This window comes from Oncorhynchus clarkii, chromosome 9 (genome assembly GCF_045791955.1).
Source record: "Oncorhynchus clarkii lewisi isolate Uvic-CL-2024 chromosome 9, UVic_Ocla_1.0, whole genome shotgun sequence".
NCBI classification, from domain to species: Eukaryota; Metazoa; Chordata; class Actinopteri; order Salmoniformes; family Salmonidae; genus Oncorhynchus; species Oncorhynchus clarkii.
The window spans coordinates 21,863,805-21,884,604 of NC_092155.1; the positions used below are offsets into that span (position 1 = coordinate 21,863,805).

At 41.3% G+C, this 20,800-nt stretch overlaps 1 protein-coding gene across 1 annotated transcript in view; it reads right to left on the minus strand.

Moving 5' to 3' along the window:
- LOC139416093 (phospholipid-transporting ATPase ABCA1-like) overlaps positions 1 to 20,800 on the minus strand; it is a 240,692-nt gene that overhangs the window by 204,858 nt on the left and 15,034 nt on the right. The window contains exons 3-9 of the mRNA XM_071164364.1: positions 14,971 to 15,064; positions 13,944 to 14,085; positions 13,571 to 13,698; positions 11,721 to 11,848; positions 10,442 to 10,639; positions 5,177 to 5,263; positions 4,685 to 4,880 (exon numbers count right to left, since the gene is read on the minus strand). Coding sequence (XP_071020465.1) covers positions 4,685 to 4,880; positions 5,177 to 5,263; positions 10,442 to 10,639; positions 11,721 to 11,848; positions 13,571 to 13,698; positions 13,944 to 14,085; positions 14,971 to 15,064 — 973 coding nt within the window. The remainder of the gene's footprint in view (positions 1 to 4,684; positions 4,881 to 5,176; positions 5,264 to 10,441; positions 10,640 to 11,720; positions 11,849 to 13,570; positions 13,699 to 13,943; positions 14,086 to 14,970; positions 15,065 to 20,800) is intronic.

Sequence of the window (20,800 nt, forward strand, 5' to 3'; positions counted from 1 at the left end):
TGGAAATATGTATCCTCTGTTGTCTTTAATGTCACTGCATGTACCATGCGCTTTCAAGGTAAATGCTGTCTTTATTGTTGGTCTTGGTTGATATAAAACTCCAGATCTCAGCGACTCTTTGCTATGGTTCCATTATGGTCATCTCATTGTGGGGGGAGATTTTAATGCAATGATTAACCCAGCGTCAGATAACTTCTCAAGTAGTCAGGATTCTCTTCCTGCGTCTTCCCTTGTGCTGAGAACATTTATTGCAGAACTGAATTTAATATACATATGGCAGACTCTGCTCTACATATAATAAATTCTAGAATATGATCTTTGTCATACCTTCACTAATCGAAAATATATCAACATTGGAGATGTTGCCCATTTTGATATCTGATCACTCTCCTGTGATGTGCACAATAACCCATTTTAATAAATTTTCCTCGAGCTCGTAGATGGTGTTTCAATGATTCTTTGATGTGGAACCCAGGATTTACAATGTAGATCATTCAACAGCTGGAAGAATTGTTGGTAATCAATAGGGAGCAGTGTGAGAGTCCTCAGACATTATGGGAAGCAGCTAAATGTTTTATCAGAAGCAATTGTATAGTATTTTCCTCGACATTAAACTCTGCCAGAAATAAGCGCTACACAGAGATTGAGGCTGAGGTTGACTCGCTGGAGAGAGAGCAGACGGATGCATTCTCAGAGGAGAGGTCAAATAAACTCAGCATTGAGAGGGGAATTCAACGCACTCTCATTGCACAAAGCTGAATTTTTTATGCACTGAACTAAACAGAAATATTTTCATGGGGACAGACCTAGTAGATTGCTTGCTCTGTGGCAGAAGCAGAATGAATCTAAGACATCAATTAATGCTATACGCTTAAGTGACGGGCAAGTAGTCACAGATCCTGAATAAATAAATTACATTTTTAAATATTTGTTATAGTGCCTTTTACTCATCAGAAGCTACATTTGATATGCAAAGGAGCAAGTTATTTATGCAGAATTTGGCTTTAACTAAATGGGATTTATTAGACAGAGCTGCTGGAACAACCCGTAATCTTAGAAGAGCTGGGGATGCGGTCAGGGCTCTACAAAAAGGGAAATCTCCCTTGCTTGATGGAACTATATCTGGTTCTATGGGATAAAGTTGATCCCCTGATTTTGGACCCCATTAATTATGCTATTGAGACTGGGTCACTCAATAGGGACCAGAACATTGCATGAATTACTCTGTTACTGAAGAAGGGAAAAGACTCGCTTGAATGTTCTCGTTACCGACCAGTCTCCCTGATTTGTGGGGATGCAAAGTTAAATGCAAAAGTATTGGCCATGTGTATTGATCTCTTGGTGTGTAAGTTAATGACCAAACTGGCTTTGTTAAAAGGGAGATTGGCTGCAGATAATGTACGCATGTTATTGACATTGCTGACAATTTGCTGACAATTTACGTCACGACTCCTCTGCTTTGTCACTTGATGTTGAAAAGGCATTCAACCGGTTAGAATGGGGATATCTATGGATTGTTTTGGAGCAGTTTGAGTTCAATCATAATTTCATCTCTATGATAAAACCATTATACAACAGTCTGACTGCGTCAGTGACAACTGGTACCTGTCAACCGTCTCCATTTCCAGTACAACGCGGATCTAGACAAGATTGTCCTGTGTCCCCACTGCTGTTTGCTCTGTCACTAGAGCCCTTTGCACAGGCTGTCAGAGAAAGTATGACTATATCTCCAATTGCAATTCATGGGTCTACAAACTTTATCTCACGTCATACAGATGACATCATTCTGTTCCTCTTCAATGTTGGGTCCTCTCTCTCTCATGTACTGGAGTTGTTTGATGAGTTGGCTGGATACAAGATAAACTGGACCAAATCTGTGTTCCTCTAAATGAAGCAGCTATGCTCAGTTACCCTCTTTTGAACCAATAAGCACCAGCTTTACTTATTTGGAGGTTAAAATACATCCTACTTTGCAGAAAATTGTTAGAGACAACTTCTATGGCCTGTTGCAAAACATTAACAAGGATTTGCAGAGGTGGTCTAATCTAACTATTGTTACAGGGCAGAGTTACCCCAGTGAAAATGAATATCTTGCCCCGGGTTAACTTTTTATTCTTTATGATCCCTTTATCGCCACCTCCAACGTTTATCTCTAACTTTATATGAAGTGGAAAAGGAGCCAGGATCAAACTCCCTACTTTGTAGCATGCTAAATGCACAGGAGGCTCTCAACTTATATCATTGGGCTTTTCAAATAAGAGCATTACAAGTGTGAATGGACCGTCAATCACTTGTACCTTGGAGAGCTGTTAAATCTGATCTGGTTAAACCACATCAACTAAAACAGTTTGTATTTGCTGGGGTTGGTAGCACAGTTCTGAACTCCGTGAATATATGGAAGAGGGTGTAAAAGTTAATAGGTCGGCAGGTCATCTCCAATATGGAACCACTTCAAATAATTGCAGTTGGACATCCTTTCACACAGGCGTCTTGGTCTTCAAAGGGTGTTTATGTTTTGAAGGATCACATTTATTTAAAATCAAAAGTATTTCTAAAGCCCTTGTTGTATCAGCAGATGTCACAAAGAGCTTATACAGAAACCCAGCCTAAAACCCCAAACAGCAAGCAATGCAGATGTAGAAACAGATGTATTTATATTGAGATTGGCTTTGCACAGATTTCAGGATATTAAAGACAACTATTCCCTGCCAGGATCTTCATACTTCCTGCATCTGCAGTTAAGGTCAGCTATGAAGGCTTATGGTGTACCCTGGAATTTGCCCTTGCCACCCAATGGCAGGCTGGATAGGTCCAGATAGGAGTTTTAGAGGGCTAGTAGCAGAGATATATTACACACTTGCAGGGAAGACTTATAAAATATTACCCATGGAGGTGGTATGGGAGTTGGAGAGGATGGGATTAAACCCTGATTGGGATCGGATATGGTCAAATCTGAGTGAGGGATCTAAGAATCTTAGCCAGCTCATTCACTTCAAATTGATTTACAGAAAATATGCAATTCCATATAAACGTTTTCTGATGAAAATAATAAATCCAAACTGCACACACTGTACAAACAATGTTGTCGGTACTGTCGCGGGATTGTCCAGTCACACACACATTTTGGAGTGACATATGCTCAGTGCTGTCAAGATTGATGATGGTAAGCCTTATCTCAGATCCTTACCTGTGCCTGCTGAATGATGATTCATCTGTATCTTTGACACTTATTCCACATCGAATTCTACTAGCTGGATTTACAGCAGCAAAGAAAACTACTGTGCAGTTACGGTTAAATTCGGGGGTTGGCTCTGGAAATTGACTATATGTTTTCCAGAATATTGCTCATTTGGAATGCACAACAGCAAAACAATAGGGCGATGCCGTCCACAGTGCAGCATGGGCAGGGATATCCTCCGCCCTAAGAGACCGACTGGTTGGCTGACCTACCTCTCTTTTCTTGTTTCTTTTTGACTATCTCTACTATTTGAGAAGTTTGCTACGGGCTGTTGGTGGGAGATGGGTGGGAGGCTTGGCCAAACTTGTACATTCAATTGTATTTTACTTCTGTGATTTTAATGGGCTGGAGCTGCATGTACAGTATAACTCCAAGTATTTTTTTTGTCAAGGTATTGTATTCATCATTTTGTTATCCTTTTGTTATCCTCGAAATTGGCTTAGTGTTTATTCTTTGAGGTGGGGAAAACATAATGCATTACTAGATGCTGTCAGCAGACTAGTCCCAGATGTTTTGGAATGCTTCTATTTAGGGTCTGGTTTTAATGCTCGCGTAGGGGTTTATTTTCTCTCCACAGTCTCTCTTCCTACCCCACGGTGATGGGTACTCCATGTATAACATTGTTTGGGCCTCCCACACAATGGCGCAGCAGTCTAAGGTACTGTATCGTAGTGCAAGAGGCATCACTACAGATCCGGGTTCAGTCCCAGGCTGTGTCGTAGCCAGCCCGTGACCATGGCCCAGCGTCGTTCGGGTTAGGGGAGGGTTTGGTCGGCCGGCATGTCCTTGTTCCATCGCACTCTAACGAATCCTTGTGGCGGGCCGGGCGCGCTGACTAATGTCGCCAGTTGTACAGTGTTTCCTCTGACACATTGGTGCGGCTGGCTTCCTGGTTAAGCGAGCAGTGTGTCATGAAGCATTACGGCTTGACAGGGTCGTGTTTCGGAGGATGTATGGCATTCAACCTTCGCTTCTCCCGAGTCCGGATGGGAGTTGCAGTGAAGGGACAAGACTGTAACTACCAATTGAATATCACAAAATTGGGGAGAAAAGGAGTAAAAAAAAACATTGTGTGTTTGGGATCGCACGTGTGTTCGGTCTGTTCTTTTCTGTCAATGCAATTTCATTTTTGCAGAAATTATTTTTTGTTGTTGTTGTGTGAACTCAAACTAATTACACAAACAAAGTAAGAACATTGAGGGAATTATCTGTTCACCCTAATACAAATATTGTATGCAGTGTGAATTACGGTTGAGATATGACCTCCCCTAAATGCAACAAAAGTCAAACAAAAGTCAAACAAAAGTTTCAGTGGGCTCGAATTGAACCATTCACCTATTTCTTTCAGTTGGACTGACAAGGTGGTAAATATGACAATAAAAGCTTCAACAATTGAAATCAGTATTTGGATAGGTCAAGGCAGAGTGCACTATTAACAATACTTACTGGAATTGCTGCTCCTGGCCTTGTTTTCTGTGTCATTCCTCATCGCTCCAAAAGCAGGGAAATTCATGGTGGTCTTTGTGGAGTTGGAGTTTGATACTTTACCACAAAGTAGGATGTTCAGACTGCCAAATGCATCTGCTCTGAAATCCAGCCTATCAGCGGCCTTGAACAACATTGAGTTCTGCAACTTGTTCATCTGTATTGGTGGGGGTGTCATTGGAGGAAGATGCACAACTACATTTCAGAACATCACAGTATAGTACTTAGTCTATTGACTTCAAGACAACAAATTGATATGATTACAACCCAATATCATGCAATTTCTCAATAGACTTGTCTTTAAATTTCCGTTTTTGTTATTGATTACAATGAGTCATACAAGCCCAGGTCACTAGGCGACACAGGTGTTCTCAACAGAAACTAATACTGAATGTTATTGGATTTCCATGTAGGCCCACTGTCCTTCAGATGGTAAATAACTACCACACCCACCTCATCAATCACGGTTAAGGCATCCTCTGTAGTTTTTCTCACTAATCCAAAGGTCTCGGACGGAGCCAAATCCAAAGCTGAAGGTAGCTAAATGAGGGAATAAGAAGTTGATTTAGCAAACATTGTTGATTTATATTCAATATATAATGTGTATTTGTTTGTAACAGGCTCAGTGTTTTAAAGGTTAAATTATGTATTTTACAACTTAATGTTAGATGGTTCCTCAATCTGAATTGCACTGTTGCCCTTATCGCTCCCACTGATTTTTAGCTAGCGTTGGTTAAAGTTCGCTCATGTTCGTAGTGGCTATTAAAAAAAAAACATGGATTACAGTTTATTCTAGCCCATAGACTACTTTCACAGTGAGAAACCTTCTAAGATTATGTTGTAAAATACTGTACTTCTCCTTCAAGCTAACACCTCAGATGTTACCTCAAACACCTCAAGTGTTTGCAACAAAACTGTCCGACAGAGAGTAGTTCTGCATTTCCTTTTTCAGGTGCATGTCGTCAGTTTAAAATAATGGTTGCTTGAGGATATACAGCACTATATAAAGTGCTGTTACTGTAACAATGGAAAAACAGCCTAGATGCAGCATTTTTCCAACAGTGCCCTCCTTCAAAAGCATTGGGTGCATGAGGCCTGTGGTAAGTTTTAGTCTAAGCAATGTCAAAACCAATATCTTCCCCAACAATGTTTATTGTGGATGTATGTTTATAAAATGGCAGGAATATGATTCATAGCCATACCACATATCTGATGTTTAGAACACAATGGCCCAAGGCAGCCCAGCCACTGCACGTGTCCTTTGAAACGCTATCATTTCCATGTGTCAGGAGTATGCTAACCTGAGTCCCCCATTGAACCTTCACTGAGAAAAACAATATAGCTCAAATCCATAGAGGGAGAGTGCTAAAGAGAGAAAATGAATCCTAAATCCCCCAGTTGTATTTATGAAAAGTTTAAGCCACAGAGCATTTACAAATTCAAGGAGGTGTCACTCGAATCCCCATTTATCCTGCAGCCCTCATTGAGTTCTCAGTATATTCATTTTGGTTCAATTTTACCGTCGGCAGCAATACACAAGGAAGCCGAGACGTGCTGATTAGAAAAGCATGGGCATCTCACTTAGGAAATTTGGGATGAAACAGCTTGAAATCACAGCTAAGTAGTCAATGGGCAGAAAGAGAGGTCTTGGGCTGTATCGTATTAATGGCTTGATAAGTAGACCCATGGCACAAGGCAATCTCTCAGAGCCATTGGGTGAACTCTATGATGTTTCGTTCTTGATCTGTCATTTCTCAGCTGTGTTTCCAAGGGAGGCTAGAGCATGGAATGGTGTTACAAAAATAGAACATTCATTTCATTGTGGACTCAGAAACCACAAAGGTTACCAAGACAGCGACCTTACTAGATGTAATGGGAACTTTAATGGATACTGTAACTTCAGAAGGAATGCCCCCAAAAGAACCTCCTCAGATTTCTGTTGTTTCAGAGTTCATAACATCCAAGCACCCTACTTTGTCACTGAAAATGAGTCTGGGACAAAAACTAATGTTACTTTGACCTTAAGTAATAGCTCTGTAATTTACTGTACTTTCACAACACAGTATGACTGGTTACTACAATACATTTACCATGTGATGGGGGCTATATCTTAATGTTGTTTCAGAATGTGTAGTTGATTCTGTTGATGCTATTGACGTCATACAGTTTATTTGGAAAGTATTTAGACCCCTTGACATCTTACATATTTTGATAAGTGGACAGCCTTATTCTAAAATGGATTAAATGAAAACAATCCTCATCAATCTACACACAGTACCACATAATGACAAAGCAAAAACTGGTTTTTAGAAATGTGTATACATTTATGACAAAAAATAAACTGAAATATCACATTAAAATAAGTATTCAGACCCTTTACTCAGTACTTTGTTGAAGCACCTTTGGCAGTGATTACAGCCTCGAGTCTTCTTGGGTATGATGCCACAAGCTTGGCACACCTGTATTTGAGGAGTTTCTCCCATTCTTCTCTGCAGATCCTCTCAAGCTCTGTCAGGTTGGATGGGGAGTGTCGCTGCACAGCTATTTTCAGGTCTCTCCAGAGATCAATTGGGTTCAAGTCTGGGCTCTGGCTGGCCACTCAAGGACATTCAGAAACTTGTCCTGAAGCCACTCCTGCGTTGTCCTGGCTGTGTGCTTAGGGTTGTTGTCCTGTTGGAAGGGGAACCTTTGCCTCAGTCTGAACACTCTGGAGCAGGTTTTATCAAGGGTCTTTCTGTACTTTGCTCCGTTCATCTTTCCCTCGATCCTGACTAGTCTCCCAGTCCCTGCCATTGTAAAACATCCCAACAGCATGATGCTGGCACCATCATCATGGAGAGTCTTCATACCCAGGAAGACTCGAGGCCGTAATTGCACAGTTTTTGCTTTGTCTTTATGGGATATTATGTGTAGATTGATGAGGAAAAGAAACAATTTAATCAATTTTAGAATAAGGTTTTAACGTAACAAAATATGTAAAAGGTCACAGGGTCTGAGTACTTTCCAAATGCACTTTATATTGCACTGGTTCCACCAGCCATCCATATTATCAGGACTTTGTGTTCTTATGTATTCCTGTGTGTCTTTATTGTCCCTGTAGCTATGTGCCCAATGCTGGTGACAATTCCACTTTCCCCTCTGGGGATAATTTACTTTTATTCAATTAAATTATTCTATGTTTAAAACACACTACCAACCACTTTGTTTTCCAGAAAATATCCACGTTGCAAAAGTAATATTTCTAAGCTACTGTAATGTGCACCTGGACCCTTGTAAGACAAGAAGATAGCACCGGTTACTTTCTGTACAATGCTCCCTATAACCTCACTATATTGTGCTCTGTGTTCCCTTAAAAATATATATTATGTCTCAACACAACTAAATCACCCACTACCACTCAATGCTGTCTCGATAAACCCAGACTAAATTTTTTTATTTCTAAAGTCCCTTTCTTTATGTATTTGTTATCACCACTTTTCTTCAACCCCAAGCTCTCAGTGTGTGAAAGGGTATTTTTTTCTCCCCTCCATTTTGCTCAGGGGAGCCAGATGACTTTTTTTTGCCATATCTTGTCTGGCATTTTCTTCGATGACTGAAAATGCCTCCAAGCTTAAGTTGTTCAAATGGCTTTTTTTCCCCTCCATGAACTTCTTGCCTCATCACTTATTCATTGCTTTTGCTGTCCCACAAATTTTCTCTCAAAGATAAACTGGGAAGGGAAGTGGACTCTTGTCGCCTCTACAGGAAGTAAGGTTTCAATGAAATCCAGCAAATATCAATGCTAAATAAATCTAATTGTTTCTACTTTACAACGGTTAGTGGAGACCAAGAGAGGGGGAGCATGGAGAAATTTTTTTAATTTAGAGGTCGTACAGACATTTGGCCTCTGGTGCTCTTGAGCCAAAAGGGGTCCCGTAAATGGACAGATATTGGCCAGAGATGACCTAATTTGACTAAAAGGTATATAACTCCCCACGCCCATGAGCAAAAGCATATTGTTAGCCAAAAACAAAGGATTGTGTGGTTTCTTGCGTTAAGTGACAAAACATCACAAAAGCATCTTTAATGAAGCGCAAAGCTCAGCTTCTCAGGCTTAGGAAAAGTCTCCCTCACCTTGGGTTTTAATCAAACATACTTTGCCCCCACAGCCATCCAGACCGTTATATCATCATGCCAACGTAATATATAAGTTTCTAATTTTGTCAGAAAGTCATTGTCATTGCAAGTTAAAGCGTAACGTTAGATAGCTAGCTAACGTTAGCTGGCTGGTTCGCTAGATCTGTGTAGTAATATCTCAGAAAGTAATTTGCATTGCTAGTTATAGCCTAATGTTAGCTAGTTAACTAACATTGGAACCTAGTTGGCTAGCTTTAGCTAGCTAGGACAATCTGTTTTGTATTGCTAGTACTCTATGGATTGGGATTATGGTTCATTGCTTAGCTAGCTGCATGTCTAAACAAAAGACTCCAAGTTAAAGCGTACTGTTAGCTAGCTAATGTTAGCTGGCTGGCTCATTAGCTAATATTCTTGAGACTAACATATTTCAAAGGTGCAATAAACCAAGCAGGTTAAAATGGTGAGTGCCTTTGACAGTTTTGACCGCAGGAGGCTCTGTTTGGTGCAAGATTGAAAAAGTGAACTCATGCACTGGAGTCAATGAGGTACAAGACACAAGATTCAGTAAGGAAAGTACTCCGGAGAGTGCAATCTAGAACATAAACTCAAATGGTTGCCAACTCCACACACTCATGGCAAAATCTATAGATATAGTGCTGTCAGTATAGTGCTGTCAGGTCCGTCATTATTGGCACCATTGGAAAAAAAAGAGTGAAATAAATAATACACACACTGAGTTATAAAGTATGCACATTATTTGTTTTACTACTATATTATTTTAAACGAATACAATTAAACCCAAATAGATTTTGTTACACAAGTAATATTTTTTTCTCTCAAAAAGATAGGGGTCAAAATGATAGGCAACACTCTTTTCAATACCTGTCAATATCTCACCTTACGAGAATAATGGCACTAAGCATTTTTCTAAAATGTGTTATGAGATTGAAGAACACGTTGGGATCTTACACCATTCTTAGACCATTCCTACATATATAATCTTTCCAGATCCTTGATATCCTTCGTCTGCACTTATGGGATGCCCTCTTCCATTGAAAACCATTAGGTTCAAGTCCAGAGACCAATATGGCCTTTGCAAAATGTTGTTCTTTGTGGATTTTGATGTGCTTGGGGTTATTGTCTTGCTACAATATCCACTTGTGGCCAAGTTTCAGCCTCCTGGCAGAGGCAACCAGGATTTAGGTTAAAAAGTCCTGGTACTGGGCAAAATACAGGATCAAAATAACCAAATAATATTAAAGATCCACCACCATATTTTACAGTAGGTATAGGGTTCTTTTCTGCATTTGATTCATCTTTGATGCCAAACCCACCACTGGTGCTCATGTCATCTGACCATACGGTACTAATCGCCAATACCGTTTAGCAAACTCTAAGCGTTTACATTTGTTGGATGACATAAAAAAGAGCTATTTGGCAGTAGCTAACATAGATTTCAAACAATTAAGAGCCACAAAGAGAAAAGGTCAATTAAGAAGCAAGTAAAATACACAATTACATCTTTATGTCACAATGAAGTAAACAGCACAATCAAGTTACGTTTACATAATTGAGTGGTAGACCTAATTTGATTTGACTTACATTGGTGAGCATTTTCCTTGGATCCAGGTTTTGTAGGAAAACTTCTCTGGTTTGTCTCAGCTGCTGTGCTGTGAGGGAGCAGCTGACTTTCTGAAAGGCCTCCTTGTCAAAGGCGCTGGTGAATTCCACGTATCTATCAAGAGCTGTTCCACTGCAAAGGGTGATCCTCAGATCGTCTTGCCTTGAAATGCCCATCATCTGGTGAAAGGACAGGATGAGCATCAGAAGTGTTAGACGTAAAATAGAAACCCATCTGATTCAGCTTTCTTACCTAGACTTTTATTTGTGTACTTTACACACACACAAGCACACACACACCAAGCAGCCTTGTCAGCGAGGAACGTATAGCCTAGCACAAATAATAGTCTTCCTCCTCCTCGTCTGACATCAGTTAGAACATGGCAAGGTATCGATGTGGAACATCTGAAGGGGCCACTCACAGATCACTCTTATCGCTACAACAGCTGCATTTCACCCGAACACAAACGTGCCAGGTAGAGCAGTGTTTCTTAATCAACTCCTGGGGTACCCCCAATGTGTGACATTTGTGGTTTAGCTCAGCGCTAACACATCCAATTTCATTATTCAAGTGCTTGGGGATGGGTTGATTAGTTGAACCAAGTGTGTTAATGCTGGGCAATAACAACGATGTGCACCCCTAAGAATCGATTGAGAAACATTGACTTCTTAAACTGTAAATTCTCTGCAAAGTCATACAGTATGTCTACCCTGAATCGATTGGAACAGTCAAGAAATTATGTCCTTGCAATGCATTATTTTCAATCATATGGGTAGGTAGGTAGCCTAGAGGTTGGAGAGGCAGACCTGAAGCCAGAAGAGCATGTGGGAGAGGGGGTTGACAGAAGAGCAGAAGATTCATTTTGGATTGAAGATTTGCGTTGTGTTTGTTAAAGATGCACTACGCAGAAATCCCCTCCGGCATTTCCTGGTTGCTAAAATTCTAATAGTTCACCTAATTTCAGTTTATTGTACCATCTAAACAGTTGTGAAATATCTTTTCCATAACCACAAATATTGTATTTTCTGTTGTTTGAAGATGGTGTACAAAACCGAAAGAAAAAAGACACAAAAACAAACCTTAAGAACAGGAAGCATAGAAATAGTGCACATAGAAGATATCTACGGTTTCTTAGACTTGCTTTCAATGAGAATGACAGATCTATAATGTGCATTTGTTCAGGTCACCCAAAACGTTATATCTTGTTGTTTCCTGACCACTCTGCAGTACTATGCTGTGAAAAAAGTTATGCTGACTCACCTCATTCAGGCGAATATTTGAGGTAATCAGACCGTCGGCTACCGTCGATGACAGGGACAAGTTTTCCCTCAGATATGTGGTGAACATTTCATTGTCATTCAGGATACTTCTCAGAGGAATGGGCTGACCTTAAACATGAAGAGCGAGAACAAGTAGTGTGCTTTCACTCAGGCAGAATTCGAATGGATCTGGGAAGAAAACTATTTTTGAGGGAGCTGTATCAGTTTGTTTTTGATAGACAGGCATGTAAAACAGTATAGGTGTGGCGAACATCAAAGATGGGTTTGGAAAATGTGATGTTCCTTACTCATTTGATATTGACAGCATCCTACTGATATATTTAAGTGTAGCATTTCCCAAACTGCTTTGCTTTGCTTTTTTTGTTTAACAATCACTTTGAGGGGCATTTGGTCGTAATCAGAGTTGAAATTGTATTGTATTCCACAGGTGAATGTTGCAATAAAACGTGGATAAGAGCGAGGGAGGGTCGCCAGAGGAATTGTTTTAGTGGGAGCTGGCATATCGTTGCTAAACATGCATCAGTCAGTTAAGCAGTCATTTTGTACTGATTAGATGCCCACTGATAGTCTTGGTCGAAATGACAACATCAAAACCAATCGACTGTTTAATGTAATCCTCCCCGCTTAGACTGGTGAGAATGTCTGGGTGCAGATCACAAGCCAAAACAGCCCATTACTACTTCACTCCACAATGTTTATCTCTTAGGCTACATGGTTCGTTGAGTATTCTCAAGAAATCTGCTTTTGAAACAAACTCATGAGTAGCGATATTGGAGAATATGCAGAGAACATTTTGACTTGAGCCACATACATGGCATTGTAATATGGTAGAAAATAAATGATAGTATGTACCTATGACGTTTAATTCATGCTTATAGGAATTCAAGGTAGAGATACTTATCCTGTCCTTATACTCTTACTAAAACTACTACTTCCTCTGTCATTATCATTTTCAACACCATCAATAAGGTAGGACAACATGACACTTGTACAGGTCGAAACAAAAACATGCTCTGGGCTCTGTCTGAACTTGGTTACCGGGCGAGATTGGAGTCCCCACCCCAACACCTTTCAACATCTCCGGTGAGAAGCACAACACAATCACCTTTGCCATTTATATCCCCTTGATATCCCTCTGCCTCTCCCTTGTGTTGTATGACCTTTCGCCATGTCGCCTCAGACAGCGTATCCCATTAATTAAGCCGTGCCTTAGATCTCTGATGGATTTAATCTTGTATATTACGAGCCTGTGACCCCAAAATGCAAATACGGTTTTGGGTGCGATGTTTGTGTGAGCCTCAACAATGGCTGGGCCCACTTTTCCCTATTTGCAAATTAGGTGCCTTGTGAAAATCTGAATATCATCAGGCTAAATGAGCCTAATGCAAAGTAGCAACTTATGAAGATAAACGATCTGCCACTCCACACGGCAAATTAGATCATAAATAATCAGTTGTCATTGTTTTTTCGAGTGATCTCAGAGAATAACAAATCCTCCAAACTGTCACCCTCGTGAATGGGCTACTCTAGTTGATAAAGGACCGTGGTCAAATCTATGGCAAAGTGATTGTCAGTCTGGTAAAGTATTATACTGTTCCAATTACTGCTGAGCCATTAGTCAGTGGCTGTAAAAGCTTTATTATTCATGAGATATTCAAGGTTTGGCTTAGAACTTAGTTCATTAATATGGTCCTCAGTGTATTGAACAGTGAGTACAGGATCAGTTAGGTTGGTGTGCTAAAGTAGATCATCAATGCAATGGGCTCATGATTTTCTAGGGCCCTAAAAAAAAACTGTATGAACAATTTGAAAACGGTTCAAACTCTGTACCTTTTTCACGGTTAGATGTCGGTAGAATCAAAACCCACTGGTCCACATCATCGGAAAGCGTCTGGATCTTGGTTAAGATGGATCTGTTCGCCAGAAGTGACTGTAACTCGATCAACATCCCAGCAATTCTGGTTGGACAGAGGAAGAATATAAAAAAGTCTTAGACTTTTGCATGGCTAAAGGAAAGATAGCTAATAGGCCTACTTCAAATGTGATGTAACTCACTTTCTAAAGGAACATCAACGGCTAACTGACTACCAAAACCTGCCATTATCAAGGTGAAATAATGTAACTCAAACTAGGATCATTTACAGTAAATTTGGAAATTGTCACTGTAGGTAAATGGCTTGAAAACGGATGCCCCCCTACATACATGGAATCGTTGAAGTTGTTGACTTGTCCCGGTGCTTCTCCTGGCGTGGAATGGTTTACACATGGGTTGTCTATGTTACACATCATGCCTTGAAGCCAAGGCAGCACCCCGGCGGAAGGCATGGCTTTATTTGGATAATGACCTTGAACCCAAAAAATAAGCTATCATTTTCATCCATACATGAGCACCTAAATGTCCTCATCCTCCACCATCTTTCTGCAGCTTTCTGCAGTGTCCTCAGATGATGGCTTCAATTAGGGAATTGCCAAGTGTGTGTGTTCATGTTCTGTGTCAGCTGACTTGTGTGGCAGTGTCAGCTGACTCGGCGGCCATCTTGCGTACTCCCTTATCCACTTTAATAGGGTTTTCACTAGATGGTATACAGCTATGGTCAGAAGTGACTTTTCGAAGCCGGTTAGGAGAACTTTCGCAGCAAGTTAGGATAAATAACGTAACAGGTTAGGAGAAGGGTTAGGCTTATCTAAAATGCAAAAATTATCCCAGACGCAACTCAAATATGTATATTTCGATGTCACTTTGACATAAGCTGCACTTTGACATAAGCCCATCTAGCCATTACCCTTGGATTTGACATGTCAGGTGAACTCACAACAAGTATGGTGTACATTTTAGGACACCCATTCTCCACCTGACCAAACGTCCCTACTTCCTACTCATACTTTATGTCAAAGGGAGTAGGGGTGTCCGAAAATGTACATTATACTAATAAGAGTTTGTAGGAAGAGTGATACTGAACAGTGTGTCAATAGACATTTGCTGGGCCACGGTGACATTGCTACTTTTATCAGGTGACAAAGTTACAGCAGCAATTGGAGAAAGGAAGGGACACGCTTGCATTTCACGATTAGAAACATTGTAATTGTAGTGCAATACATTTCGTTTTGGGGGAATTGAAATAGTGTCACATTTGGCATATGATTTGTGAGCCTATAGTTTATTTGTGAAGCATCTATTTAAGTTGTAAATACTTTATGCAGTTTGCTTAAACTGGGACCATTCTACTTACATTCGCCCTGGTAAATGGGTTGGCTGGTTGATCTCACCCAGACCAGGATGAAGAACAGAAAGAGAGGCCACAACAGCTCCACCACCAGACGCACCTGAATTGAAGATGAAGTAGACAGATTACCTCATGCTTAATCATATTATATCATAGTACAGTATATTACCTCATGAATCCCATTCTAGTCTCTGTGTTTGTGTTGCTAATGCATGTGTTCTAGCCCTAAATGATAGGGGTTGACACTTGTTTCTGTGTTGCTGAAGTGGAGATGGGGTCACATTGTTTGTGGTCACAATAAAATACCTTGTCTATTCAAATCGGCATGCCAAATGCATAGACTTCTGCAACAAATGCCATATAATCTAATATGAATAACATGCCATGCATGTTATGTTATGACATTTACTGTCCACAATAAATGTTTTGAAACGGTGGTTAAACATAACTATAGCAAACCAACAATGATCAAATGCTTAAATACATTCGCAGAATGGCTGATCATTTTCTTGCCTGTGTTCATCAATTGCGTATTTTAGACCCACTTTTGCAAAACCATAAATGCAATTGTCATCAATGAGTACAACATTCACTCTAAAGTGTTCTGTTCACAGAATATCAACAGGTGGTTTTCATCAGAAGAGAAAAAACGGTTTGCAAATGTGTTCTCTATTTCCAGCTATCAGTATGTACTACTACACAACATTGTATATGGCTTTAACAGTAGAACACCAGGTACAATATCGGGAAAGATCTGAAGAGATGGTAAGATAATAAAGTGGAGTCACTCCTAAGTTATCATCTCCAACACTGTGACTTCCCATTATAGAGCTTTGCTTTGGTGTGGACTGTGGCCTATACATTCATATCAGTTGTGGTTCCTCCATTGTAATCACCTTTTCTTGTTTCTACTGGGGAGTGTGTTTCTGCTTGCCGTCGGAACGTCCAAGCCTATGTACAGTTTTGAATACATGGACTTGGATTGTGATGACACTAATGAATGACAGTGGAAAGGAATTCCACAAATTAACTTTTAACAAGGCACACCGGTTAATTGAAATGCATTCCAGATGACTACCTCATGAAGCTGGTTGAGAGAATGCCAAGAGTGTGCAAAGCTGTCATCGTAGCAAAGGGTGGCTACTTTGAAGAAACTCAAATATGAGTAGGTGTGTCCAAACTTTTGACTGGTACTGTACATAAAAAAAATAGTAATTTTGCATAATTCTGCACCTTTTGATAGTTGTATTACACATTTTGATCATCACGATTTAGGGACTTCAAAGAAAACAATTTGATAACTAGGATTTTTAAAATGACAGAATAACTTTGTTTTGTCAGATTTGACTCAAGATCAAATCAAATCACTTCAAATCATATTTTATTGGTCACATACACATATTTAGCAGACATTATTGTGGGTGTAGCGAAATGCTTGTGTTCCTAGCGCCAACAGGGCAGTAGTATCTAACAATTCACAACAATATACAAACATCTAAAAGTAAAGGAATGGAATTTAGAAATACATAACTATTAGGACGAGCAATGTCGGCGAGGCATTGACTAAAATACTGTAGAATAGAATGCAGTATATACATATGAGATGAGTAAACCAGTATGTAAACATTATTACAGTGACTAGAGTTCCATTATTAAAGTGACCAGAGATTCCATGTGTATGTATATAGTGCAGCAGCCTCTAAGGTGCAGGGTTGAGTAACCGAGTGGTAGCCGGTCTGTGTGGGTGGACCATTTCAGGTTGTCAGAGATGTGTACGCCGAGGAACTTGAAGCGTTCCACCTTCTCCACTGCGGTCCCGTCAATGTGGATAGGGGCGTACTCCCTCTTCTGTTTCCTGATGTCCATGATCAGCTCATTCAGTCATAGGTGAACAGGGAGTACAGGAGGGGGCTGAGCACGCACCCTTGTGGATCCCCTGTGTTGAGCATCAGCGAAGTGGAGGTGTTGTTTCCTGCCTTCACCACCCAAGCTTAATGATGAGTTTGGAGGGTACTAGGGTGTTGAAGGCTGAGTTATAGTCAATGAACAGCATTCTTATTTAGGTATTGAAGTTGGTCTAGGGTGTCAAGTAAGGTGGAGGTGATATGATCCTTAACTAGCCTCTCAAAGCATGATGACAGAAGTGAGTGCTACGGGGCGATAGTCATTTATTTCAGTTATCTTTGCTTTCTTGGGTACATGAACACTGGTAGACATCTTGAAGCAAGTGGGGACAGCAGACTGGGATAGGGAGAGATTGAATATGTCCATAAAAACACTCCAGCCAGCTGGTCAGCGCATGCTGAGGAGGTGGCTAGGGATGCCGTCTGTTCTAGAAGCCTTGACACACTTAAATGTCTTACTGACGTTGGCCATGGAGAACAAGAGCCCACAGTCCTTGGGAGCGGACCGCATCGGTGGCACTGTGTTATTCTTAAAGCGGGCGAAGGTGTTTAGCTGATCTGGGAGCAAGACGCCGGTGTTCAGTAGCAAGACGCCGGTGTTCGGGAGCAAGACGCCGGTGTTCGGGAGCAAGACGCCGGTGTTCGGGAGCAAGACCCCGATGTTCGGGAGCAAGACGCCGGTGTTCGGGAGCAAGTCGCCGGTGTTCGGGAGCAAGACCCCGGTGTTCGGGAGCAAGACGCCGGTGTTCGGGAGCAAGACCCCGGTGTTCGGGAGCAAGACGCCGGTGTTCTGGAGCAAGACGCCGGTGTTCGGGAGAAAGACGCAGGTGTTCGGGAGCAAGACGCCGGTGTTCGGGAGCAAGACCCCGATGTTCGGGAGCAAGACGCCGGTGTTCGGGAGCAAGACGCCGGTGTTCGGGAGCAAGACGCCGGTGTTCGGTAGCAAGACGCCGGTGTTCGGGAGCAAGACGCCGGTGTTCACGACGTGGCTAGTTTTCCCTTTGTAGTCTATGATTGTCTGTTGACTCTGCCACATACATCTTGTGTCTGACCCACTGAACTGCGATTCCACTTTGTCTCTGTACTGACGTTTTGCATTAACCTTTGTGCAGGAAGTCGTGTTCTTTTGAGGAATGTATTAGCAATTGGGACGGTATACTATCATTTTGAAAATGCATTTCCTGTTTTGCAGAATGCCACAGAGTTACTTGTCTTGAGAACACGCAATTGAGAAAAACTGTAAAGGTCCTGATGATTCCAGGGAATTTGAAACAAAAACTATAGCAACCCATCTATGATTACCAAAAATGCAGCTCTCTCACAGAGCCGTCAGATGTTTCAGTAAATTGCATCACCTCTGCAAAATCACCTGTTATGTACAAATGTGCTTTTTTCAAATCATTGGGTATGGTTCAGTGACGTGAATGAGAGTTCACTGGAGCGTGTGTGTGTATGCACATCGGCTCCTGTGTGTGTGTGTGTGTGTGTCAAGGCATAGTCATTGCAGTCAGGTCGGTCGGCTTCTACATCCCTATACCTTTGAGCTTTTACAGAGGATGAGACTGCAAGCTTCACTGAATCCTCCACTCCTCTGCCCGGCCAAAGCTAACTCACCTCATCTCCTCATACGCTGTCTGCATCCCAAATGGCACCATATTCCCTATTTTGGGCTGCCCATTAAAGCTCTGATCAAAAGTAGTGCACTATATAGGGAATAGGCGATCATTTGGGACACAGGCACTGTCCATCCTGCTATAAATGGAACCTAAACCTGAGTGTCTGGACCCATGGGTCCCTTCCCTTCGTTAATATGTCCACTTCACCATCCGCCCGTATCCCTTCTTACCACATCAAAGATCTCAGCCTTTTATTCCAAATAACCCCGGGGAATGAAGAATGGAGAGAAAAAACGATGGACCAAATGGAGGGTTGATGTGTTCTCTTTTTAGTTTTCTCTTAGTCTATCTCTTCATTTTGCCCTTTGCAGAGATGGCTCGGAACACTGTGAATACAATTTCACTGTGGCATGGGAGATGGGAGGCTTTTCACCCCTCCTAGCTAATCAGAATTTCAATGGGACTCTTGCCCTATGCTATCTCACTTAAATACATCAACTAGCCACACACTTAAAAAAAGGGTTCCAAAAGGGTTCTTCGGGCTGTCCCCATAGGATAACTCTTTTTGGTTCCAGGGAGAACCCTTTTTGGTTCCATGTAGAACCCTTTTGGGTTCCATGTAGATATTCTGTGGAAAGGGTCCTCATGGAACCCAAAAGGGTTCTACTTTGAACCAAAAGGGTTCTACCTGGAATCAAAAAGGGGTTTTCAGATTCTAGATAACTCCTCCCCCCCCCCCCCCTAAGAGTGTAGTCGGCGAACTTGCTAATGTTGAACCAACTCCTATATGCAGCCTGGAAATACTTCTGCCATGGCAACTTGTGTAGCTAAGGGGCAAGGTAGGAGTACCTGCATTCCCCTCTTGACTAGAGTTCACTTTGAGAGGGAAATTCAGAACAACAGTCAAAGTGCTCGAACAGCGGGAGCTGTCTACAGGCTTCGCAGGGAGCCAACTAGGGAGAAAGATATTACAATGCTACATCTCGCCTCAACTCTTCACCTCCCTCCCTCATTTAGGCTTTTACGCGTCCCTCGGCGCCTTCTCTCTCTCCCTCCGCCGACCTTGTCTAGCGGCGTGTTCATCCCCCCCATCATCTCTATTGGAGTGACCTAGCTGCTTAGAGAAATCAGAGGCAGCGCTAGCCTGGATCACAATGCGGCTCTCGCAAGAGTCCATAGCCTTAAAAACCACTGCTGCTCTTCTACTGACAGGTCTATTGTTGTCAATCCTCTCAAAGGTGAACAACTTATGGAGTCTCTATGGCATGTGTCATGCCATTATTATGCCATACATAATGGCATAATGAGACGGCATTGTGAGACGGTCGTCTGCGGTGGTGTAAAATACTTTAAAGTACCACTTAACTTGTTTTGTGGAGTATCTGTACTTTACTATTTATATATTTGACAACTTTTACTTTAACTTCACTAAATTCATAAAGGAAATAATGTATTTTTTACTCCATACATTTTCCTTGACATCCAAAAGTAGCAAAATGTAAGCCAAATTCACACACTTATAAACAGAACATCCCTGGTCATCCATATTGCCTCTGATCTGGTGGACTCACTAAACTTGCATGCTTCGTTTGTAAATTATGTCTAAATGCTGGAGTGTGCCCCTGGCTTTCGGTCAATAAATAAAAATCCAGAAAATGGTGCCATCTGATTTATTTAAGGTATCTTTACTTTTACTCAAGTATGAGAGTTGGGTACTTTTTCCACCACTGGTCCTCTGCCAATACAGTAGTTGTACAAGTTGTCAAACCACATGTTACTGTATATAGGTGTTTTGTTTGTTGTTACTCAGTGTTGTAGCTTCTCCAGTGATCCACAATCCATCATAAAATAACTTAAATGAGCCACACCATGTGGATTTGGTTGATACAGTACATAATCACTCAACTATTTCTTGCTCCACAATGTTATACTGATGTATCCAAAAGTCAAAGCACATTATCAATACGAAACTCCCTTCCATTTTCATCAGCCTTACATGTGTCCGGGAAATTGTGGTACCACTGAGAATGGGATTTATTATAATGTATTCCAGAGTACCAGAGGAAAGAGCGAGGAGAGAAGGATCATGGGGGCTCTCTCAATACAGGGCTCTCTAGGCATTAGCCATTGGACACGGTGGTCTTTGTGAATGGATAATCTCTCCCTATGAAATTATGTGAAATGTTGAACCATAAAATCAGTTTCATGCCTTTTATAAAATCCCCCAAAATGCTTGGTCAGTGATTAATTGAATTGGTCATTAACCTCTAAAAGACCCTTTCTCCTTGTTAACTCCCATCCAGTTTCCATAAGTCA